At 41.2% G+C, this 25825-nt stretch overlaps 1 protein-coding gene across 10 annotated transcripts in view; it reads right to left on the bottom strand.

The window, feature by feature from the left end:
- LOC120054619 (dynamin-like 120 kDa protein, mitochondrial) overlaps positions 1 to 17768 on the bottom strand; it is a 58111-nt gene extending 40343 nt beyond the window's left edge. The window contains exons 1-10 of one of the 10 annotated variants that reach the window (XM_039002098.1): positions 17581 to 17768; positions 16531 to 16855; positions 13803 to 13899; positions 13161 to 13277; positions 11305 to 11352; positions 9050 to 9138; positions 6953 to 7165; positions 3752 to 3805; positions 3000 to 3110; positions 2733 to 2819 (exon numbers count right to left, since the gene is read on the bottom strand). In XM_039002098.1, coding sequence (XP_038858026.1) covers positions 2733 to 2819; positions 3000 to 3110; positions 3752 to 3805; positions 6953 to 7165; positions 9050 to 9138; positions 11305 to 11352; positions 13161 to 13277; positions 13803 to 13899; positions 16531 to 16855; positions 17581 to 17609 — 1170 coding nt within the window. In that variant the 5' untranslated portion in view covers positions 17610 to 17768. The remainder of the gene's footprint in view (positions 1 to 2732; positions 2820 to 2999; positions 3111 to 3751; positions 3806 to 6952; positions 7166 to 9049; positions 9139 to 11304; positions 11353 to 13160; positions 13278 to 13802; positions 13900 to 16530; positions 16856 to 17580) is intronic. The other 9 variants (XM_039002100.1, XM_039002099.1, XM_039002103.1 and 6 more) reach the window with 9 other exon arrangements.
- Between the last annotated feature and the right edge of the window lie 8057 nt (positions 17769 to 25825).

Below are 25825 nucleotides of genomic sequence, written 5' to 3'. Positions count from 1 at the left end.
ACTATTCTGGAACAAGTTCTGCATCAGCCAATTCAAATTGTTCACGTAGCTGGTGTTCCAACACTTGTTCATGGGAGCGTCCTAAACCTAGAGAGCACGTTTTGAACATCAAAGCAACCATCACGTGTATATGACTGACTGCTCTCTGGTCCACGTAATTGTCGCAGATCGTAGCAATGGATCAAATCTCACACGAGTTTTCCCCCTCCGTTTGAAACGTAGATTCACATCTATTGGGGTTAGCGTGTTGAAAAGGGACGTAGCCTGCATCCAACAGCTTGAAGATCGAGAACGGATTTAGTACACACACCCACTGCTATTGCCTAATAATCATAGTGCATATGCTATATTACACGGACGTGCACACCTAAATGTAGGCGTACAACATTTTATTGCCAACTACTTTGTCACATACGAGTTATTTGACTCGAGGAGGATGGGCATTAGCGTACAGTAGCTAAACAAAGTGCACATAGCTATAGCATACATTCATTCACCGTTTAGCAGTGTGCCACCTAGAAGAGATGGTGATAATGGTAGCCTACATGACAAATCCATAAGGCTCTTTGGTTTTTATTTTTTGGATACTTCAAATGTTGTAAGGTCCTCATTTATCTGTTTTGCAAAAACGCACATGGATGTGTGTGAAACGGAAACACACACGTGGGATTTTGTCATATATGCGAAAGCTTGAAAATGTGGTCTAATGTTAGTAGCCTAGTCAAGGATGCATCAAATGACTATCCAGTCTTTAGATTTTCTTTAGGAATGATATATTTTTCAAGAAACTAGAGTATTTCTCAAATCAATTAGTGTATACTAGCAACAAAACACAACCACCAAACCAGACAGGCAAATTCAGGGCATCAAATACTTTCAAAATATAGAAATCATCTGCGTATGATACATTTTTGCATCATATGATTCTGCGTTTGCATCATAAGGGGATGATTTCTGTATTTTGAAAGTTACATATCTTGAAAACTTGCTAACAGTAAAACATTTTGGGACTATTTAAACAACGGACTAATGAAACAAATACCAAAAGTGAGTTTTTGGGTGGAATTTTCCTTTAAATGTTTGTAGTGCTCGACCGATTATGATTTTTCAACGCCCATACCGATATCGATTATTAGAGGACCAAAAAAAGCCAACACCGATTAAATCTGCAGATTTTAATTAATATATATATATATATATATATATATATTACATATATATATAAACAGCACTGTGCTTCAAGCATTACGAAGAGCTGGTGGCACACGCAGGAAAGTGCTGTTTGAATGAATGCTTAAGAACCTGCTGCTGCCTACCACAATTATAATATAAAAAACACACAGAAATACGAGCCTTAGGTCATTAATATGGCCAAATTCAGGAACTATCATTTCGAAAACAAAACGTTTATTCTTTCAGTGAAATACAGAACTGTTTCGTGTTTTATCGAACAGGTGGCATCCATAAGTCTAAATATGCTGTTACATTGCACAACCTTCAATGTTATGTCATAATTATGTAAAATTCTGGCAAATGAATTACAGTCTTTGTTAGGAAGAAATGGTCTTCACACAGTTCGCAACGAGCCAGGCGGCCCAAAATGCTGCATTTACCCTGAATCTGCTTGCACAGAACGCAAGAGAAGTGACACAATTTCCCTAGTTATATTGCCTGCTAACATTAATTTATTTTAACTAAATATGCAGGTTTAAAAAATATATACTTGTGTATTGATTTTAAGAAAGGCATTGATGTTTATGGTTAGGTACATTGGTGCAACGATAGTGCTTTTTTGGGGAATGCGCTTGTTAAATCATCACCCGTTTGGCGAAGTAGGCTGTAATTCGATGATAAATTAACAGGCACCGCATTGATTACTTGCAACGCAGGACAAGCGAGTTAAACTAGTAATATCATCAACCATGTGTAGTTAACTAGCGATTATGTTTAGATTGATTGTTTTTTTCTAAGATAAGTTTAATGCTAGCTAGCAACTGACCTTGGCTCCTTGCTGCACTCGCGTATCAGGTGGTCAGCCTGCCACGCAGTTTCCTCGTGGAATGCAATGTAATCGGCCATAATCGGCGTCCAAAAACACCGATTACCGATCGTTATGAGAACTTGAAATCGGCCGATTACCGATTAATCGGTCGACCTCTAGTTTATAATGTCTTAATATAAATTGTAATCTCTTTTTAGTTCTGTGTTGGACCCGACGAAGATTAGATTAGCTGACGTTATGTCGTCAGCTAATGGGAATCCTAATAAAATGTAAATGCAATATGGACAACATTTTCTTACAGACCAAAGGAACAAAAGTAAACCTTGAATTAGAAGTTTCAAAATATACTTCTAGTGGTCAGGGTTGACCCATTTTAAGAAATTCCATTAGTTGGTGGAAATAAAGTCTAAGATCTTTGATAGGCTGATGAAGAATTTGATCCAGGATATAATCACTGCCACCTGGTGAGGTTAGCATAGGGATAATGTGTGCCATCTTATTTAATGGGACCAGCTCCAATTTAGCGTTCTGTCATAAATCAATTTAATTTAATTGGCTGATACACATTTTGAGCCGAAGGAAACTGTTTAAATTTAAAATGGTTACTTCTGTTGCCAAGTATGGCCCCAATATTTCTGGTATCTACTAAAGAAACATGTACATAAAAAAAGAATGTCTCCCTAATTTGATTGCATTTCCAGACAGCCATGACCCTTTGGTTTATCTTTACCCTGGGTAGGTGGTCCTGGGTGTTGTAGTTGGAGTCAAAGTCTGAAAGGATGTCCAGGACCTCAGAGTACATGTCAATCAGAGACTTCTGTAGAAGGAACACAGATGGAAAAATACTTTAGGGTAATGCCTGATGGGAGAATGAGTTAGTTTCAAAACACTGTCTCCTGAAGAAATAAACGCCTTGATTAACTTGTACTACCATGCAGAACACTGGTGTGTGTATGTGCATGACTGTGTAAGTGTGTGTGTGGTGTGCGTGACTCACACACACCTTGATCTTCCTCTGGTGGATGCCCTTCTCATCTTTCTGCAGCATCACTTTCCTCAGGTCCTTGTTCTCCTTCTCCAGTCTCTCCAGCATGCGCTGGTACTTCATCTACGTACAAGAGAGAAAGACGTTCAAGCTTTAACAACTAATCCTCTCTTTCACTCAGTCCATTTATCAAAGTAAACTGGACTTTTCTAAACCTGACTTTACAAGGTCAATGTGGTACCTTACAAGTGGAGTCTATTTAAGGAAAGATATGGACCATTCAGTCCATTTACCAAAGTAGACCGGATGTATTTATTTTAAATCGGCCCATCCATTTGATACTGGATCCAGCGTGCCTGGCACCGACGATCATACGACGCTCAGGTCACTCGTTTCGCCCATTCTTACAATAAATTGAACGGTAACTGAACGCGTTGAGGCCTGTCTGCCTGCTTTGTTTAGCAAGCCACGGCCACGTGACTCCATTTTCGCGAAAGGGTTGGTGAACCTAATAAACTGTCTGGTGAGTGTATATAACATTCTGTTGGTGGCAAGAATTTCAGATAATAATTTAAACTGAAAAACTTCAAGTGTTGAATCAAGCGTTGTTTTGTGTATCAGTTCACACACAATGTGCCATGGAATCGTTACATCGGAAATCTCTTCCCAGCTATTTTGCAACCAGTAACCCGGATTTTTATTATGTGGAATAAAAACTTGGGGTCTATTAAACAAGGAAGGATATGGACCATATTTGGCTGTACCTGAGTTCGGAGCAGTTCCTCTTGAAGCTGGTCCACCTTCTCCTTGTCTGAAGACTGGAGACAGAGAGCAAGTTTATTAACCCTCTCTCTCTCTCACATGTCTGGGACATTTAACCTGTCACCCTCTGTGAGCCACTCCAAACCCACTGTGACCACTAGCATCATCACAGACAGCTAACGTGCACGTTACATTACACAGACCAGTGGGCACCGCAGCGGAGGAAAGCCAAGTTAATAGAAAAAAGGGGGAAAACTGATTCCAGTCCAGGTTGTAGTCATTGGTTTGGTCTTAACATGTAACACAGTAAATCATAGTGCAAAAATCACAGGCACAAGTAAAATCAGGCCCTGGAAAAGACGTCTGAATTATACCAATCATCAATCAAGAGATCATCATCAAGATTATTACAGCATGATTACAGCAGCCCCCCAGATTAAAGAGTTCCACATCTGCAATGCATTTTTGAGAGGTGGAGATCACAAAGCAGAGACAGAAGGAGACAGAGCACCAGTGAGCGGATGGATAGGGACAGCAAGAAGGGACAACAGATTAAACACACACACAAACAAGTACAGTACACACACTGATAGATGAGAGACAGGGGCTATAGCAAAGGTGATTGTGCTAACTACGTGCAAATTGCAATGTCTTGGTAATAGGCTATAGCAGTTCATCTGATTAGTGGACTAAGAAAGATCTAGTACTGATTCCTACATCCTGATATAGGCCTATACCCAATTAGATAGATTTCACCGTATAACTGACATTTAGGATAATTCCAGAAGTGCACAGCACACCATGCAGCGGGGTGTCCCTCCACTCCATGCAGTGTAGGTTGTCCGTACGTTAGTGAAGTGTTAAGGGAGGACCGTTGGCCGTAGTCCAGCGGTTCGCATGAGATAGGGAGCCTAGGCTATGTTACTGCGGTACTGAACTGGTGACAGGTGATTCTGAGATTTCCAGACATCAGACATGCCATCCCACCAGTGGCACAACATAGCGGTCACAGCACACTGCCCTGAGGGACACCATGTGGATGGATGATGTTTTCCAACGTCTGCTCACACTAATGGGAAGTTTGCGGGGGATGACAGGGTAGTATGTTTGGGAAGGTTGAATAAAGCGAGATGTGTGCTACTGCAATGCAGCATACAGTGCCTGGTGAAAGTATTCACCCCCCTTGGCATTTTTCCTATTTTGTTGCCTTACAACCTGGAATTAAAGTTGATTTTTAGGGGGTTTGTATCTTTTGATTTACACTACATGCCTACCACTTTGAAGATGTAAAATATATTTTTTATTTTCAAACAAACAAGAAATCGGCCCCAAAAAAACAAAAACTTGAGCGTGCATAACTATTCACCCCCCCAAAGTCAATACTTTGTAGAGCCACCTTTTGCAGGAATTACAGCTGCAAGTCTTTTGGGGTATGTCTCTAAAAGCTTGGCACATCTAGCTACTGGGATCTTTGCCCATTCTTCAAGGCAAAATTGCTCCAGCTCCTTCAAGTTGGATGTATGCTTAGGGTCATTGTCCTGCTGGAAGGTGAACCTCCGTCCCAGTCTCAAATTTCTGGAAGACAAACAGGTTTCCCACAAGAATTTCCCTGTATTTAGCACCATCCATCATTCCTTCAATTCTGACCAGTTTCCCAGTCCCTGCCGATATAAAACATCCCCACAGCATGATGCTGCCACCACCATGCTTCATTTTCGGGGTGATGAGAGGTGTTGCGTTTGCACCAGACATAGCGTTTTCCTTGATGGCCAAAATGCTACATTTTAGTCAAATCTGACCAAAGTACCTTCTTCCATATGTTTGGGGAGTCTCCCCACATGCCTTTTGGCGAACACCAAACGTGTTTTCTTATTTTTTTCTTTAAGCAATGGCTTTTTTCTAGCCACTCTTCCTTAAAGCCCAGCTCTGTGGAGTGTACGGCTTAAAGTGGTCCTATGGACAAATACTCCAATCTCCGCTGTGGAGCTTTGCAGGTCTTTCAGGGTTATCTTTGGTCTCTTTGATGCCTCTCTGATTAACGCCCTCCTTGCCTGGTCCGTGAGTTTTGGTGGGCGGCTCTCTCTTTGGCAGGTTTCTTGTGGTGCCATATTCTTTCCATTTTTTAAAAAATTGGATTTAATGGTGCTCCATGGGATGTCCAAAGTTTCTGATATTTTTTTTTATAACCCAACCCTGACCTGTATTTCTCTGTCAGACAACTTTGTCCCTGACCTGTTTGGAGTGCTCCTTGGTCTTCATGGTGCCACTTGCTTGGTGGTGCCCCTTGCTTAGTGGTGTTGCAGACTCTGGAGCCTTTTAGAACAGGCGTATCTATACTGAGATCATGTGATACTTAAAAAAAGTCCACCTGTGTGTAATCTAACTAATTATGTGACTTCTGAAGGTAATTGGTTGCACCAGATCTTATTTAGGGGCTTCATAGCAGGGGGTGAATACATTTGCACGCACCACTTTTCCGCTTTACATTTCTTTTTTAGGAAACAAGTTTTTTTTCTTCATTTTACTTCACCAATTTGGACTATTTTGTTTATGTCCATTACATGAAATCCAAATAAAAATCCATTTAAATTACAGGTTGTAATGACACAAAATAGCAAAAACGCCAAGGGGGGTGAACACTTTTACAAGGCACTGTATATAGGCTAAAAAGCATATGCAAACTAACTTAGTAAGACACAAGCAGCTAGACCAGAATGAATTCAAAACTGACCAGATATCTGCAAAGTGATACAAAAGATGCTGTTAATTAAATATTTGCTAAATATCATTGCATTGTATTCAGCGATCAGAAAGTAACAATGCACAGTACAATTTGTTGCTAGTAGCATATAGCCAAAGCTATAAAAAGACTGCGGTTTAAATCAACAATGACTAGAGATTCAATAAAGTGCACCACAGTGCCTTCTGTCCACATCACATAGGATAGTGAGCTAGGAAGGAGCTCTAGGGTTGCTAAATGAGACAAATCCAAACGGTATAGGACCATAGGAATTTCATCCACCAATCTCATAAACAGCATTCCATATTAAATTACTCAACAAATCTCCATTAGTGTGAATTTAAACGGCATGGGGTTTGTCCATCCTGGTTTTGTGGGCAGTTCTACTGTTTACGTTCTGAAGGGGGCTTCTACAGATGAGGGCTGGGTGGTGGGGGGGGGGGGGGGGGGGTAGGACCTTCACCTTGCGTTTCTGCTGAGGGGGGCTGGGACTGGGGTTCGGGGTGGTGGTTGGCATTGGCTCGGGTATCAGGCGCGGGGGCGGCGGCGGGCGTGGGGGTGGGCTGGGGGCGGGATCTGGGCTTGGCCGTGCGTTTTTGGATGCGGCGGCCCGCCGGACCTCCTCCTCGGCCTGCTGGATCTGCTGTTGAATGAGAATGAGCTCGCCGAGCAGACCCTGAGGGACGTCACAGTGAGAGAGAGGCAGGAGCAACACAGCCATCAACACAACCTAATGTACTCGTCAGTCCAGCAACCCACTGACCAACCAACTAAGCTGGAGCTGGGGCCAAGGCTGACCTACAGATAGACAACCCAATGTCGATCTATGCCTAGCCTATGCCAATCATCATCATCATCATCGATGGTCACCATTCTGTCAAAGCTTGGGGGTAAACTGAATCGACGTCTAGCTCCTAGATCTTGCCACCATAATCGGTACCCAACAAAGTCAGTCTTTCTCTGTCAAAGAGTCTCCAGAACAGACTTTGCCAGTCTGGAGATCTGAAAGCGGACGAAACAACTGATACCACAACCAGTGTCTCTCAGCCAGTGGCACACGGGGAAGGATTCTGTAGAGTAATGGTTTCTTAGCAGTCTTCCATCACTATGGCTTTTTTAGTCGTACCAAAACACAACTGATACCCTGCAACTTAAAGAATGATTATGCTCTACGAGGCAACGTAGATATGACAAATGAACACTCAAGAAATTATGGATTGAGGCCGTGAAGAAAAAAAGTAAATGTGTAGATGTACTGGATACATTATTGAAAGTGGATAAACTATTTCAAGTGTGGCTGATATTCAACACATGTATTTATATTGAACATGATATTCTCTGCTAAAATCAGCCTGATGATTAGCGAAGCAAGCTGCACTGGGAATAGGGTTGCACATTTCTCAGCTTTTCCAGAAATCCCATTTGGAATATTGCTGGAATCAGGAGGGAATAAGCAGGAAATCTGTGAATCCGCAAACGAGGACTTCTGGAAAACCTGGGAAATTTTGCCACCCTAGCTAGCAATGAGTGATCTGTCAAGGATGGAGCAGAAAGCTTGCTGCAGGCCAGTGGGAGATGAGCTAAGCTTCAGCCCAACAGTCCCCAAGTTGGTCTATGATCATGTTTTTTTTATTTTTTTAAATCACGTTGTGACCACTGCTTTCGATTAAAAGCAGGGTAGAGGTATATGGATGCCATAGATTGTCTAATATTCAGCCTATTGATCTACAATAGGTCACTCTTTTTAACATATGAAAGTCACTAAGGTTGAACAGTGTGAAAACATTAAAAAGCAGGACTATTCCATTGAACTCGAGGACAACAGCGGAAGAGCCCCTTGGGAGCAGAGGAGCAATACAAAATGGGCAGTATGTGAAGACAACGGGAATGGAACAGAGGAAGATACAAAAGTGCTGTTCAGAAGCTAAAGAGTATCATCTCCTGAATGCAGCATGAGACTTCTGGAAAAACAACACATAGAGGAGCATGAGGGGGGGGGGGGAAAGCAAGGGCAAATATCAGCATAAGTGCATATAGCCCATATGATTGTCTAGCCATGATGTAATTACTATGTAAGATTGAAGACTGAATGATCACCTCCATGTCACAAATGGTAAAAAAAAAAAAAAAAAAAACATACCTGCATTCCCTAGCAGGAAAAAATATAATTTTGTACATGTGACAAAATAAAAGCTGGTATACGAACCTCAGTCGTACAGAGTACAAATCTCTGCTATTTTCAATGGTCAACAACATACAATATGAAAAAACACTTATCCATAAACAGGCAGCCAGAATGGGGGTCAATTCCATACACAGCCCAGTAAAAATAAACAGAAATTCAGTTAACAACCTGAATACTGCCCTTTACCTCCAGTAGTTTTCAACTCAAGAACTGAATCTCACTTCATTTCCCAAATTGCCTGGAGCTGAAATGGAATTGCCCCAAACTGCGAACTCAACAAGCAGCAGTTTCTTTCTACAATGAGACACAGCTATATGTCACAGGGAGCGAGGCTGAGCGAGGGTAAGCCAGTAAGGCGGTGCAGAGCATACTTGCCTTCTTGAACTGTTTGTCGCTGGCCTCCGGTTTGGCGGTGACCGGGGCCTCTGTGGCTGCTTTCACTGGAGTGTCCCCAGGGGCTTCTGCTAGGAGACAACAACAAAACAGTCAATTATAACACTTGACAAACATAAGTTTACCCACACACGATAATACATTCTCTTTAATAGTTTATTAGTAATAAGTAATAATGAGTCAAAAGTATTGGCATGCCCAACATTACATAGGCCTTTACCTACGGCCCAGATCAGAAGCAGCACCCGGTCCCACGTGACAGAATCTCAAATGTTTGGAAAATATTGCTCACAATAGAATTTGCTGAAAGCCGTGGTATATAAGACAGTATACCACGGGTATGACAAAACAGTTATTTGTCCTGCTCTAATTACTTTGGTAACCAGTTTATAATTACAATAAGAAACCTCGGGTGTTTGTGGTATATTGCCAATACACCACGGCTAAGGGCTGTATCCAGGCACTCCGTGTTGGGTCGTGCTTTAGAACAGCCGTTAGTCGTGGTGTATAGGCCATATACCAAACCCCCACGGGCCTTATTGCTTAAAAACTGCCCTTGAGTGTCATGGAACAACAATCTCTCGTCCAGCCAATGAAAGCCCCGTCAATAACAAGCCTCGCACATACCGTACAAGGCTGCGTCCCAAATGGAACCCTTTCCCTATATAGTGCCCTACTTCTGAAAAGAGCCCTATGGGCCCATGTCAAAAGTAGTGCACTACATAGGGAACCACTTGGGACATGAAAGGAATACACCTATTGTTTTAGCAAGTCAAAGAAGAGGGAGGGATGTGGTTCGAGGTGTTTGCATCCATCAAAGACACTGCGCTTCTTCCAAACATCTGAGAAGCATCAGCTACCAGCAGACAAGGAGAGCCCTCTCAGCCAAGGATAAGGGATCCCATAATGTAAGTACAGGAGGGGGGAAGAGCCAAGTGAAGCCAGGGAGAGAGGAGGAACTTGAAAGTCAAAATACAGAAACACACAAGCAGAACAGACAAAAGCCACAGTCAGACTAAACGACATGACAAGGGAGAAGAGGAGATTGTGCAAAACAAACACACTGTCTCTGTTGTTAAGAGCACTGTAGACCAGAAGGATAAAGATCGTCATTATCATATCCAATTCAATTCATTCCAAGTATGTCCAATTCAGTTTTCAGAGGAATTGTGTTTTTAGAGGAATTCAATGACACAATGAGACAGTACACAAAATATCCTTCTCTGCGCCCTTTTGACATCAATATGACGTAAGGATAAATCCTCTGCATCAATTAAAGCCTATGTGTCAATCAAAGCACACTCTGGTACTATGGCCACCCAAAAGACAAATCCTTCCATTAATCATTTGTCATTGGCGTCTCAAACAGCAGCATAGCGTACCACAGCATGAGTCGTAATACCCATAAAACCTAGCAGTCAAACGGGGAAATGGTTCCAATTGTTTTTCCACCGTTCATTCCCCCCTCCCATTGGTGATTTTAGAAACACTTAAAATAATGTCTGTGTTTCATGTAGGCTTACCCTGGGGTAACGTTTTGATAACCGTGTAAGTCTCTCAAGGAACAGGTGACTTTTATCAATATATTCACTTGTATTGCCCCGCAAAAAATATGAAATGCTTATTAGCTTCTAACGTGGCTATCACAAAGAACTACAAATACCATCGTGATCTGGACCAGACTGCCGAATCGAGGCAAAGGTAAGAATCTCTGGATTAACTATCTAATGTTAGCTAAATGTAGTAATGAATAAATTGGAGACATTTCTTTAAATTGACAATTCCATGAACAGTCTTGTGCAACTTTTAAACAGCTAATTAGCATTTTCAAATATGAGAATAAATACAGCAGAATATATGTTAATAAAAGTCACCTTGTCCGAGAGAGATTTACATGGTTATCCAAACATACCACCTGTGTAAGCCTACACGAAACACAGCGCTTATTTTAAGTGTTCTAAAATCCCCAATGGGAAAAATGTATGGTTTAACTGCTAGGTTAAGGGTATTATGACATTTCCACTGTGATGCTCTATTGGACAGATAAATCAGTTGGTAGTCTGGAAAGCCAATCGTGTTGAGTTAGGAGGTGCCAATCCAGGAACACGTGACATCGTCTTTGGCTCCAAACCACTGTCAACCACTTCTGCAAGGGTGCTGCTGCACACACACCAACGTTGGGTAGTCAAACAGCACCAGGGAAGAGAGTGGAGGGGCTGAGTGTGGGGTGTACACACCTAACAACAGACGCAGACCAGAAGCTCCTTCACTACCCACACTCACACCTGTGAAGAATGCGGAGGGGGAGGGGGTGGGGGGGGAGGAAGAACACACACACAAAAAAAAAAATCAAAAGACTGAAGCAAAAAGGGGTCACTGCTGGACACATGTGGCAAGGCCCTGCTGTCAGAATGTGAGCTTGTTGTTGTGGCTGCATCCTGCAAGTCCAGAGGCGATGCCGTTGACTACTTGTGCAATCTGGGCACGTAATTGTGATACTACTCATTATACAGGATAACTAATCGATTGACCTAATTTGACTGTGTGAAATCAATGGATTGGTACTGTTCACTTATGCTCATCACATGCATACAATAGTAACATTGTAAAATTATTAATATTGACCCAAATTAGACCCAGTTACTTTGGAAATTATACTTAGCCCAGAGATCCTATTAAATTGCTAGAGGGGCAATGTCATAAACCATCAAAGTTCCAGAATAGGGTGAAAATGGCAGCCATATTAGTCAGGGAGAAATCCAAACTAGTCTAATAATTGGAATGAATGGCAGTAGAGGCCAAATCCCTCTTTTTACAGGACAATAAAAGGAATGTGATATCAGAAAGTGTGTAACACAATTGTCTACCTGAAATATTGTCATATAACTATAAATGCAATCTATAAGGGTTTCATACAAATTTGATGTATAAATAGCTTCTAAAATATCTGTAAACGGACCATAAATGTCTCCATTGTTTTTGTTTTCTTGGAAAACAACAGCAGTAGTCGTTGCATTTACAACTTGTCTAAGTTGTGACATCAACTGATTTCAGCCAGTGTATGGCTGTGGATTGACTGGATTGTTTGAATGGAATGTTGGCTGTTCATTTGAAACAGTTATGGAATCATTCCTCCAAAAAAAAAACTGTCTGGCTCGCTAGGTAACAAATATACAGTGCGGACACATAAAAAATAAATTACTTTACACAATATCTTATCACAGCACTGGAAAATCACCGATGCCCAACTCCCTGACCAAAATGGCTGAGCTTTAGCCCAGCATAAGAAGGTTCCTGTCCATTCTAGTACTCAAATGCCTAAATCTGTGACTTAGCCCACAAAAACAACCGCCGTTAGTACATACTTAATTATAGTATGCTTTGAAAAATATCAAATCATAGAGACGGGTGGAAATTGCTCCATAGCTCTCGAGGTGTATTCATTCGTGCACACCGTCAGAAAATGTTCTGCAAGGGAAAACGTTTAGCAATGAAGACAATAGTTTCTTATTGGACAAATTCAGGTAAGTCCCTCCCCATTTCAGCCCATTTGCTTCCAAGTGAATACACCCGACAGTATGTCGCCTCTCTCCTCACTTCCAGAAAGCAGCATATTGAGCTGCACTATTTCAACACAAGGCAGCCCAATTGTGGTGTAAGATGCACTTCACAAGAACATCAACGATGCAAAAGCCCATGTAGGAGGCGGGAAAGTGAAAAGTGATTGGAACTGGCACCCGTAAATTAGCGAAAATAAAACATTTAACTCTTTTGTTTGCTGGAAAGTAGATTACCTACTGTAGCAATGCAGGTGTGATTAGACAAGGATTGACAAAAGTAGCCCACTTCAAATTCAGATTACCAATGACGTGGAGTGTGACTTTCTACCACTTGGAGCAGGTGCTATAGCTATTCTGGATTCATAAAGCTCAAAACATTTAGCACTTTTGCCACTTCATCTAAGATCTATAGAAAAAAAAAAAAAATTGAATCCTGGGCAAAAACAGTTGATTAACTGGTTTGTCCAACATTGCCATTTTATGCTTCAGTATGCCCATCTTTTCTTTTTTATCTGACAAGACTGTGTACTCACCGGTGGAGAGGATGCTCTTGAGGAAGGTGAAGTTCTCTCCTATCTTATCAAAGTCAGGTAACTCGGGAAGGAGCTTGGCAATCTCCTCTAACTCAGGCAGAATTTTGGTTAGTTTATCTGTGTGTAGAAAAATGAGATATGTTTAGTGGAGTTCACCATTTGAACCAATGTTGTGCTCCTTGCGTCAGACTTAAATGAACCAAACTAAATAGGCAGCCTTAAAAGATGGAATCCGCAGCAGGGGAAACAGCGCCACTGTCCGCCCCATGGCCATTGTTATTGTTTTGTTAACAAAGCAGAGCTGGGGGGCGTTGCACATAGAAATATTGTTCTATCACGTGTGCAATGATGTCAGAGGGGGGGGGGGGGGGGGGAAACAGTGTTCGTTGTTTGCAGCAACTCCGTTGTTGGAATATCGCAAACGGACGTGCCAGTTTCACCAATAAGGATTCCAGTTTAAGAGAAAAATAGCAATGGCTCAGTATGAATGCTTATTTTTATTTTTTTTATTACAATTCACATCTGAACAACCACACACTACACTGACTGACAGGGAATAAACCAACATGACAAGATGTTTAACAGTTTCAAGTTCACAGACTTCTAATGAGGCATTTTATGGCATACAGGGGACACACCTACCTAGGTCAATATGATCACTCAGCTCCCAGACAAAATCAGGTATTACCCAATTGTATGCACTCATATCAGGCAGCATATCCTTCCACTCCTCATAGGTCTGGAAGAACAGAACATAAGTGGCATATGGTCAATTTACAATTCTATATGTGATAATGGGACAAAAAAACATACCTCCATTAAAGACTAACAAGAACAATATTTCAAGGGATGGGCTAAGAGACAATAAGTAAGGGGTATGTGTTCTAGCGGAGTGGCACTTCCACAGAGTTGCATTCTTTTCCAGAGAACTTTTCAGAGTTGATTATCCCGCTTATACCACGACTACAACCTAACTACGGCTGTGATGGTCATGGAATTGTGGATGATGGTAACTGGCCAACCAAAAGACCACGGTCACCGTAATAACTGTTAGAAGAGCAGCAAAAAAATAAATGCATGTGCAGCTATAGAAATAGAATGAATGGGGCGTCCCCATTCAAGACAATGGTGGCATAATGGGTGGACTGGCGGCCATTGCAAGTCTACGCATAGGAGCAAAGCAGGAAGTTATCACGTTGTTAAGAGTTACGGCAGAAACGGACTCAACTGAACGAATGCCCGGCCGTCCCTTCTTCAAGCATCTATTCGTTCCACAAAAAAAAAAGTATAATAATTCTTTAAAGGTTATTTTATTTTCATCCATAACTATCAGTTACACGGTTATAGAGTAATTGTGCCAGCCCTAAATTCAACACATTTGCACCTAGAAACGTGTTCAACATTCACTGAAGTAGCCAGCAAGTTTACTAGATAGTAGGGCTGTGCAGAGTACTCGGACAAAACAAGTATCATAACTGATATGGAGAATGTATGAATTCATGAATTGAATGTATGAATTCATGTATGAATCAGAATCTGTAGCTAGTCACTGTTGCTCAATCTAGTTATTTTCTGTCAACTTTATTCAATTGCTGACGATGTGATACAAGCCATGCTTGCTTGCTATTAATATTTATTCTTGCCCAGGCACGTTTACAGAGCGACAGATCATTAGAAAATAAAATTACAAATGTAGATAGTTTATTTTGATTGTACAAATGTTGAGGCATAAGTGTCGGGAGAAAAAAGATTTGCTCCTCTTGAAAGTGAAACAATATATGGGACAAACGAAGTAGACTACCTTCATCTAAACCTGTGTCTGGAATAAATGCAGGCAGTAGTAGCCAGCCAGCCATGCATTAGGCGAATAGCCTATTTTGTTGATAATTGAATAGGACTAAGTATGTAAATCATGTACATTTTCATCTGTCGGGGTCATTTAACTTTGAACAATGCGTGTAAATGAGTGAAGGAACATAACGATGTGCTCGGAGCTGTGATCTGAATGATGGTGCATTAATACATACTTTTTGTACTGTTTATGTTTACCGGCATTTAAAGCGCACCTCCGTGTATTCTGATCACAAGTAAATACGATTACAAGTATCAAATGTGATAAAACCGATACGATTACGATGAGATTAGCACACCCCTACTAGGTAGCTACAGTAGTTGCCCTGGTAACCAAACAAATAGACTTGCTAGCTTAGCTAACCAAACCATTAGTCCTATATTGCTATTATGAAAATGTAATTCAACAATGTCAATAATGTTTTCAAAATAGGCTTTTGCTTTCAAAAGCAGCTCAAACATAGAACATGTAAGAATGAACTTCATAGCCATTGAATTATACCGTGCATTATAGGGAATTATACAATGGAATACTCGTTTCTGATTGGCTTGAAGGGCATTCTAGAGTGTGCCCTATAACACACGGTATACCAGCACGGTAGAATTCAATGGGTATAGTTCCTTCTTACATGTTCTGATTGAGCTGCTTTTTCACTGGATGTTGAACACATTTCTACCAGCAAGTGTGTTCAATTATAACCATGGTATAAAAGGAATAATCAACTCTGAGCTCTGTGTTCTGTTGATTATTAATTAACTTGGGGCTCTATGCATTCGTAGACTATCCCTTAAATAATGTACGCTCTAGAATGCCCTTCAAGCCAATCAGAAACGAGTATTCAACAATGCCATGGTATTTAATAGGGCATATTTCCCATTCTAAGTGACATGAAAGGGTTAAGTCTTTAAAAGGTCCCTTATGTTTTCTTCTATCTTGAAAGAGTCTGGGTTAAAAATAGAGGCGTGACGGGAGTCTGGACATCTAGCCTACACAAGCTAAACAGAATCAACAGAATCATATGTTAACCTGGTGCATATAGTGAAATGGGTTTAAGATAACACGCTCGTAAGGGCATCTCATTGTGCTGGCAGCCTAGCACGTCACGTGACCTGAATAAATATACACCCTTGCAGAGCAGCAGTCAACTGTAGAGCAATTAACCCCGGTTTCACTGGATGTTAAGAACAGTAGGTGGACTCATACATTAGGATTACAAAAGCAGCATTCAAATTGAATATCACTTGATCCTATGCCCAGTGTGAATGGTAATAAACCACTTTATCTATGTGTTTGTTATTCTCAATGCTCTTACCAAGCAGGTAAAGCCAATTAGTGTCAGAGTGCCAACCAGTATCTAGATTTTAAACAGCTTCTCTATCAAAATTATGGGACAGTAACCCAGACACAGATTAAGCCTAGTCCTGGACTACAAAGCAGATTCAATTGAAAATCTGTGTCTATGATACTGGCCCTTAATTAACATTCAACTCTCTCTTCTCCACCTCAAATGTGAGGTACCTTTTTGGCGGTGTACCCGCCTCCCACTGCCGAGCCCAGCACGATGTACCGGAGCTTGAGCAGCCTAGAGGCTAAGCGCAGCATCCAGAAGTTGCGGTGCTGCTGGTAGCGCCAGCCGCCGTGGCCTGGGGGAGGCTTGGGAGGCCGCATGGGCAGTCGGGACATGGAGGTGAAGTGGCGGGCTGCCGAACAGTGCGGGGGCCGCTGGGGGTTGGCACTGGCGTTGTACCGGTGGTGGATGGCACGGGACAGCGGGTGCAGCTTCTGCAAGGGCATCCTGAACCTCACCCCCATGTTGTTGGAGACCAGGTTCTTGCAGGCCATGCTGACAGGCCAGAGAAAACGAGTCAGGGATTAAGACCCCACAAGTAAATTCAACACTGTACCTTCTGCAGACATCAGTTTGGTGTGATTAGTTGAAAGATTAATTATAACTGTACATTACAACATGATGATGAACAATGGCATGACAGTGTTGATTGAAAGAAAGCGAAAAAATGATGATCGCTAGCTGAACACCTGTCTGGCTAAATACACTACAGTAACGTTGGTTACCTAAAAATACTACAGTAGCTAGCTCATTTATTTGACTGTGTTAACTGGCTAATGTTAACTGGCTACCAGCCTTTGCTTTTGTTTTGCAGATGGCCAGCACACGCCCCATCCAACGTTAGCTAGCTAGCTGGAAAACTATTTACGAGCAGGCCGCTTGTCAGTGATTGCCATTTGTTTTACAACGTACGTTAACTAGCTAATGGCCAGTTAACCCACTTCCTGACCATCAACAGAGGAATATAAACATTTTCGTAATCAGCCGCTACCGGCTCTAGCCAACTAACGTTACCTAGCTAAGTTAGTCATTTAATTAGAAGTTGTACATCACTGCCATCAACTATTGCTGTTTGAAAACGTTTAGCTATGTATAATTGTTTAACTTGTCTAGCTAGTATTGTGGTCAGCATTGGTAACTAGCTGGATATAGCCTAGCTAGCTAAACTAGCCAGCTGGCGCTAAAGGTTGAGCTTTTGGAAATATTATTACCCCACTTACCAGGCCACTGCTCTTCCAACTCGTAACATAGCTAGCTATTGCTATTAAGTTACCAACAAGGGGTGAGTGCAAATGTATTATAAAGTCGCGCTTAGGCACTATTTAAATCATCTTTCCAGATGGTACACATTGGTTATTGCTAGCTAGCTAACAAGGACACGGCAAGAAATCGGAATGACAGGTCTACTTCCCGGCAATGAGTCCAACCTCCAAATTAGCACTGCCAAAACACAGTCTATGGTGGTTTAGGTTCCTACACAGTATCTCAGTCGTACATACTCAATCACATCTCATATGATATTACACTTTCTCTAATTTGTCAACATGTAAATCAATTGGATACATTATTATTTCAAACATTTATAGTAAGAATTTCCACACTGTAATCTGACTAAAAACACCATTGTGTCTTAATTGTTCTTCCATAGAATCTGTGGACCTCCCAAAATTGCTGAAAAAGTAGCACAAATCCAGTACTACTCATTCTCTAGGGTGTGAATGGTCTAATAATACACAATATCAACTTCATGACTCCTCAATGTTGTACAATTATGATGGGTCATTGCTTCGCTCTCTGAACCCTCCAATTTTTACAATGTCCAATTTTTACAGATAGCTTCTGTCCTCCTCTGGGTACATTGACTTCAAATCAAAACCTAGGAGGCTCATGGTTCTGACCCCATTCCATAGACTTGCACAATACTTATGACAACTTCTGGAAGACGTCCTCCAACCTATCAGAGCTCTTGAACTGACATGTTGTCCACCCAATCAAAGGATCAGATAATTAATCTAGTACTGAAAGCATAAGCTACAGCTAGCTAGCACTGTAGGGCATAAAATGGGGTGAGTAGTTGACTCAAAGAGAGAGAAAGACAATAGTTGAACAGTTTTGAACAAATTAATTTCTTCCAATATGAAGAAGAAGCAAGAGTGAGAGAGAGAGGTTGTCATTTTTTTCAATTTCACTTACTTAGCTAGCAAATGCAGCTAGCTAGTTTAGCCTACTCAAACACCCTGCCAAAATAGAGGGATGCTATGTTAGCTAGGTGGCTATGCTTGTCCAACATAACACTGGAACTCTTCCAAGTCAAGGTAAGCTTTTGGTTTTACTAATTTATTGCCACTGGGACCGCCGGTGTAAGTGCTAAACTGCTTACTGACTGTACACTGTAACGTTACTGCATGATTGTAACGAGTTTACTAACTCGTTAGTTCTATTAGCTATGTTAACTATGACATTGCTTTCGCTAATATGGTGACAATGATGTTGGCTGTGTGTAGCGGTTATGATATTGTTTGGATTTTTCCGCCTGGTCACATACAGCTGATGTGTTGTGCATTGAAGTCCACAAGTTTAGGGAAAAGGTGAGAGGAGGAGAGCACATAGATGAGAGAAGGAATACAATGTGGCTGCTATGAAAGTGAACTGTGTTTACGCTTTATCAGGGGTGTATTCATTCTGCCGATTGTGTGGAAAACGTTTCTTAAATGGAAGCAAACAAAACAAAACGGGGATAAACATACCCGAATTTGTCCAATAGAAACTCTCGTTTGCAGCTGTTGGACTCATGATTACACCTTAGATCAGCTAGAGTGTTCAAGGCGGTATTGAATGTGTCACTGTCTGTCACCTCAAATTTTTCTCTCGACCTGTGTGCACTTACGTTGTAAACTTTCATTCATAGGCTAGGTTGTAGCAACATCATAATGGGTATAGGGAAAATTTGAGTAACATGTAGTAGCCTAAACCAATCGCTGTTACATTGAACTGGGTGAATGGAATATGAATGACAGTCATCCACAGGGTTGGGTAAGTTACTTTCCAAATGTAGTCCGTTACAGTTACTAGTTACCTGTCCAAAATTGTATCAGTAACATAACTTTTGGATTATCCAAACTCAGTAACGTAATCTGATTACATTCAGTTACATTTAGATTACATTAGAGAAGACAAAAATGTATGTTACCAATTGAACAACATCTATTGCAGGATAAATCAATGTTAAAATGGACATAGCTGGCCATATATGGATGTTAAATGTTACTTTATGGGTTGGTTATGTAGGCTTCTTCTAATCCATCGCTTTCTACTACACATAATAATACGATTAAATTATATCTTTACATTAATATACAATATATAATTTATAAGTCCAAAAATGAATGTAGGAACTACAGATTGCCCCTTTAAGTCTATCAAAAGTGTGCGAGTTTGAACATGTGTCCATTAGGTCTATGGATTTTTTTTAAATATCAGCATGAATTAGATTGAGCAATAAAAGCCACACTTTTATTCCATAGGCTGGGATCCGCACTATGCAGCTGTTATTCCATAGGCTGGGATCCACACTATGCAGCTGTTATTCCATAGGCTGGGATCCACACTATGCAGCCGTTATTCCATAGGCTGGGATCCACACTATGCAGCTGTTATTCCATAGGCTGGGATCCACACTATGCAGCTGTTATTCCATAGGCTGGGATCCACACTATGCAGCTGTTATTCCATAGGCTGGGATCCACACTATGCAGCCGTTATTCCATAGGCTGGGATCCACACTATGCAGCTGTTATTCCATAGGCTGGGATCCACACTATGCAGCTGTTATTCCATAGGCTGGGATCCACACTATGCAGCTGTTGCAAGAGCGCATTTTCCACTGGCTGTCTACTGGTTTCAAAAACAATGATTTATAGGCATCTTAAACTTCTTGAATTCAACCATTTTTGGGTTCAAATACACATTTAGATTTGTGAACAGCAATCCACAACAACCACAATCCGTAAGGTGCAAATAGCTAAATGAGAGAGCAGCAGTGTGATTCACATCAATGCGCTATGTAGATATCAATAATAGGTGATATCTGTATCGCCGTAGACTACACCACTGTTGTCATCCTTACCTCCAAGCGTTTATTCAAATTGGATCATCTTTGGATGCCAACAGCAGTCGCATCATTGGAAGACATAGCTTGGACTGTAACCTACAAAAGCCTATTCCTGCTCTTTTCCCACGATCCATCAAACACATTTGGTGTGTCATCATAGTGGTCTCTGACTTGTGGTCAGACTCGCTCAGGTGGAACAAACTTACATTTGCGCCTTTTTTCAATGCTGATTTGAATGTCATTGAGAAAACAGAGAAGTGATATTAAAAGTAATCCTCGAAGTAATCTTCTAGTTTTTCAAAAGTATTTGTAATCTGATTACAATATTTTTGCTGGTAAAGTAACAGATTACAGTTGCCCGTTACTCCCCAACCCTGATCATCCAATATGCTGTAATGGAAATAAGGCCATGCTCATGAAAAAAATCATCCTCCCTCATCTTAAACGGCACCAACTGCCACTGACACACACACACACACACACACACACACACACACACACACACACACAATAACACAAAAAATGGTGCATTATAAAGGGAATAGGGTGACATTTGGGGCGCAGACTATAAACTGAGCAGAATACAACAAACGCATCCATATATTTATATGTATATATTCTTATTCCATCCCTTACTTGGATTTGTGTGTATTAGGTAGTTGTTGTGGAATTGTTAGACTACTTGTTTGGTATTACTGCACTGTCGGAACTAGAAGCACAAGCATTTTGCATCACTCGCAATAACATCTGCTAATCATGAACGAGACCAATAAAATAAAATTTGATTTGATTTGACATTTGTTCAAATGATTTAATGATTCTCCCATTAAATAAAGGAGCCAGAGGGGTGTCCGGGGTGGCATCCCTGACATCTGATTGGCCACTCCAAAATGTCATTCGCAACTGGCAGTTTCATGCTGATTGACCTCTCATTTCACCTCTTGTTGAAAGAAGCATTTATTTTGATGTTCGGCGGCGCAGGTTTTCAAATCGAGGACAAGGAAGAGAGAATATTAACGTTGGTTGCGAGATACAGAAGAAGAAGAGATAATATTTCCACAGTTCCACGAGCTCTTTTCGCGATTGGCGAAAGCATCATATTTTTAAAAAGTTTTAAGGTTTAGCACCGGGTTAGGTTTCCTGAACAACTTTTACGAAAGTTGAGTCGCTGTGTAAGTTAACGTTAGACATTTGGCTCCATTAACAGACAGTTAACCAGATAAGAGAGATCGGTTCCCAATTTAGCCTAACATTATGTTTACATCTGTGCTAGTAATACAAGCATATAATGTACAGTGCAGTGTCGTAAGTTACAGTATTTGAATGTTTAGCTAATGTGGGGTAACTAGTAGGCTACAGCTGTCAGTGTTCAGCAAGTTAACATTCAGCAATTTGAAATCCATTAACTCAGTTAGATTTTCGTACTTGAACTCAAAACGAACAATTGTTATTATCATCAATCTGTTAACGTTACTCAAAAGATTACCACCATTTGTAGATAGCCTGTTTGCTATTGTGAAGGTGTAACAAATTATAGCTAGCTAAGTTACTTACTGCAGAGTACAGTCGTGGCCAAAAGTTTTGAGAATGACACAAATATTAATTTTCACAAAGTCTGCTGCCTCAGTTTGTATGATGGCAATTTGCATGTACTCCACAATGTTATGAAGAGTGATCAGATGAATTGCAATTAATTGCAAAGTCCCTCTTTGCCATGCAAATGAACTGAATCCCCCCCAAAAAATTCCACTGCATTTCAGCCCTGCCACAAAAGGACCAGCTGACATCATGTCAGTGATTCTCTCGTTAACACAGGTGTGAGTGTTGACGAGGACAAGGCTGGAAGTCACTCTGTCATGCTGATTGAGTTCGAATAACAGACTGGAAGCTGCAAAAGGAGGGTGGTGCTTGGAATCATTGTTCTTCCTCTCAACCATGGTTACCTGCAAGGAAACACGTGCCGTCATCATTGCTTTGCACAAAAGGGCTTCACAGGCAAGGATATTGCTGCCAGTAAGATTTCACCTAAATCAACCTTTTATCAGATCATCAAAAACTTCAAGGAGAGCGGTTCAATTGTTGTGAAGAAGGCTTCAGGGCGCCCAAGAAAGTCCAGCAAGCGCCAAGACCGTCTTCTAAAGTTGATTCAGCTGCGGGATCGGGGAACCACCAGTACAGAGCTTGCTCAGGAATGGCAGCAGGCAGGTGTGAGTGCATCTGCACACACAGTGAGGCGAAGAATTTTGGAGGATGGCCTGGTGTCAAGAAGGGCAGCAAAGAAGCCACTTCTCTCCAGGAAAAACATCAGGGACAGACTGATATTCTGCAAAAGGTACAGGGATTGGACTGCTGAGGACTAGGGTAAAGTCATTTTCTCTGATGAATCTCCTTTCCGATTGTTTAGGGCATCCGGAAAAAAGCTTGTCCGGAGAAGACAAGGTGAACGCTACCATCAGTCCTGTGTCATGCCACCAGTAAAGCATCCTGAGACCATTCATGTGTGGGGTTGCATCTCAGCCAAGGGAGTGGGCTCACTCACAATTTTGCCTAAGAACACAGCCATGAATAAAGAATGGTACCAACACATCCTCCAAGAGCAACTTCTCCCAACCATCCAGGAACAGTTTGGTGACGAACAATGCCTTTTCCAGCATGATGGAGCACCTTGCCATAAGGCAAAAGTGATAACTAAGTGGCTCGGGGAACAAAACATCGATATTTTGGGTCCATGGCCAGGAAACTCCCCAGACCTTAATCCCATTGAGAACTTGTGGTCAATCCTCAAGAGGCGGGTGGACAAATAAAAACCCACAAATTCTGACAAACTCCAAGCATTGATTATTCAAGAATGGGCTGCCATCAGTCAGGATGTGGCCAAGAAGTTAATTGACAGCATGCCAGGGCGAATTGCAGAGGTCTTGAAAAAGAAGGGTCAACACTGCAAATATTGACTCTTTGCAACAACTTCATGTAATTGTCAATAAAAGCTTTTGACACTTATGAAATGCTTGTAATTATACTTCAGTATTCCATAGTAACATCTGACAAAAATATCTAAAGACACTGAAGCAGCAAACTTTGTGGAAATTAATATTTGTGTCATTCTCAAAACTTTTGGCCACGACTGTAGGGCTAGACATGATCTAACTAGTAACTTACATTTGGCTGGTAGTTGATTTTAAGGTACAGTTATGATAATGGGGATTTGTAATTAAGATTGAGATTGGACAAAAATGTGGGTAATTGGATGCTCACATGTCTTATTTTTGTATAGGGTCAATTAAACATGAAAAGAAAGGGAGAGAAATCAGACTTCTGTTCCAAAAGGACACAATGGTAGGCCAGGCCTATACTTTAAACTACACATTTTAGTTAGCAGCTCTTAGTATCTAATCTTGTGGATGCCTTAATTATACATTTCCATGGAGATATGACACATTATTTAACGTGTATTTCAGACATTTCAAGATCCAGAGAAGAGGGTCCTGTACAGCCGTGTTTGAAAACATTTCCCAGAACTCAGCGTGGTACTAGGAAAAGGGCTTTCAACAGCTCCTGGAATAAGGACAATTCATGGCTTGAATATTCTGTAAATCAAGATTCGACTTATTGTTTCGCCCGTATGCATTTTTCACAGTCAGGTTATTGTAACTGGAAAAAGGCGCTATTTGAAGATTCTGGGTTTAAGCTCCATTCGAAGGCAGAGCATCATAATCAATGCTGTGTATGCTTGGAATCAGCATAAAAGGGCTATTGACAGCAACTCATTAATGTTAGATGTCATAAATGAGGACCGGAAAAAGTAAGTGGAGGAAAACTGTACTTACATTTAAACAATTGCAGATGTGCTCCTATTAACTACCACTCAACATGGTCTGGACTACAGAAATAATATTGTGGGGAAAGGCTATGACGGTGCATCCGTCATGAGCGGAAAGAATTATTGTGTGTCTGTACGGATTCAAAACAGTGCAAGATTAGCATTTTATGTGCACTATAATGCACATTGTTTGAATTTGGTTCTTGTCGATGCTGTAAAATCAGTGCCTGAGGCAGTTCCCTGTTTTTCTCTCCTGCAGAAGCTTTATAACTTTGTATCTGGCTCATACGTTCATCTCAAGTTGCAGTTCAGAAAGAGCTGTATCCACAGCAGCAGACCAGGGAACTACAGAGACTTACGGATGTAAGGTGGGCCTGCAGATACATGGCATGCCGTAATCTGAGGGACAGGCTTTCAGCAGTTCTGAGAGTGCTACAGGATATCACACTTGAAAATAGTGGTGATAGATTAGTGGAGGCAAAGGGCCTTCTTTCTCAGATAGATTTATTTTGGTTACCTTTTGTAAAGTGCTTGGTGATGCCAAATGTCTTTCTGACATGCTCCAATCAAGCTCTCTTGACCTAGCAAGGGCTGTGGATCTAGTAGGTGCCCTTACAGACACATTACAGGACTACAGAAGTGAGGGTTACTTTGGAGAACTATGGAATGAGGTTGTAGAGATTGCAGAGCACTGCAAAATAAGTGTACAAACAGTGTGTAAAAGACATGATGATGAGCACTGTAGGACAGAAAAATAGTGACAAACGTGATGGTGAGAGCTTCCAAGGAGCTATCTTTTATTTGGTGCTTGACAGTCTCACAGCTGAGCTGCAGAAGTGTTTTTCAAAGCAGAATTGCGAGATAATGCAAGGGGTCCAGTCTCTCAACCCAAAGAGTACAACATTCTTGAATGAGGAGCCTCTGTTTGCATTTGCTCAGACCTTTGAGTCAGATTTAGAAGGACCTCAAACATGAGGTTCATCAAACCAAGCGGCTTCTTGATAGGAGAGAGAAAAGTGGAAGGGACAGACCGTCTGCTCTCCTTGACTTTGTTGTGTTTCTAGAACCTTATAAAGAGGTCTTCCATGAGCTATTTCGACTTTGCAAGATTTCTGTTGTTACACCAGTCAGCAGTGCTTCTTGCGAGAGAAGCTTCTCAGCTTTAAAACATATTAAAACCCACCTTAGGACAACAATGGTCGATGACAGGTTAAGTCACCTCGGAATTCTCAGTGTCGAGTCAAGGAGGGCACGCTCCCTCAACATGGATGAGTTTGTGAAACATTTTGCCAGTTCTCACCAGAACCGCAGAATGATGCTGTTTTAAATCTACCTAGGATAAATTTGGCACTTAGGCGATTCCTCTGCTCATGATTAAAACCTGCACTGTGTACTAGCTAGTACACTGACATTCTAAAATCATAAATCCAAAGTGTATCATGTCACACAGATGTAATTTGGTCTTGATTAGGCCAATTCCAAAACTTTTCTTAGCAATTAGTTAACATAATATATATGAACATAAATATGATAC

This window comes from Salvelinus namaycush, chromosome 10, assembly GCF_016432855.1.
Source record: "Salvelinus namaycush isolate Seneca chromosome 10, SaNama_1.0, whole genome shotgun sequence".
In the NCBI taxonomy this organism is placed as follows: domain Eukaryota; kingdom Metazoa; phylum Chordata; class Actinopteri; order Salmoniformes; family Salmonidae; genus Salvelinus; species Salvelinus namaycush.
Note: the sequence above shows the minus strand (reverse complement) of the source record. Positions and strands in the feature narration are given on the sequence as shown.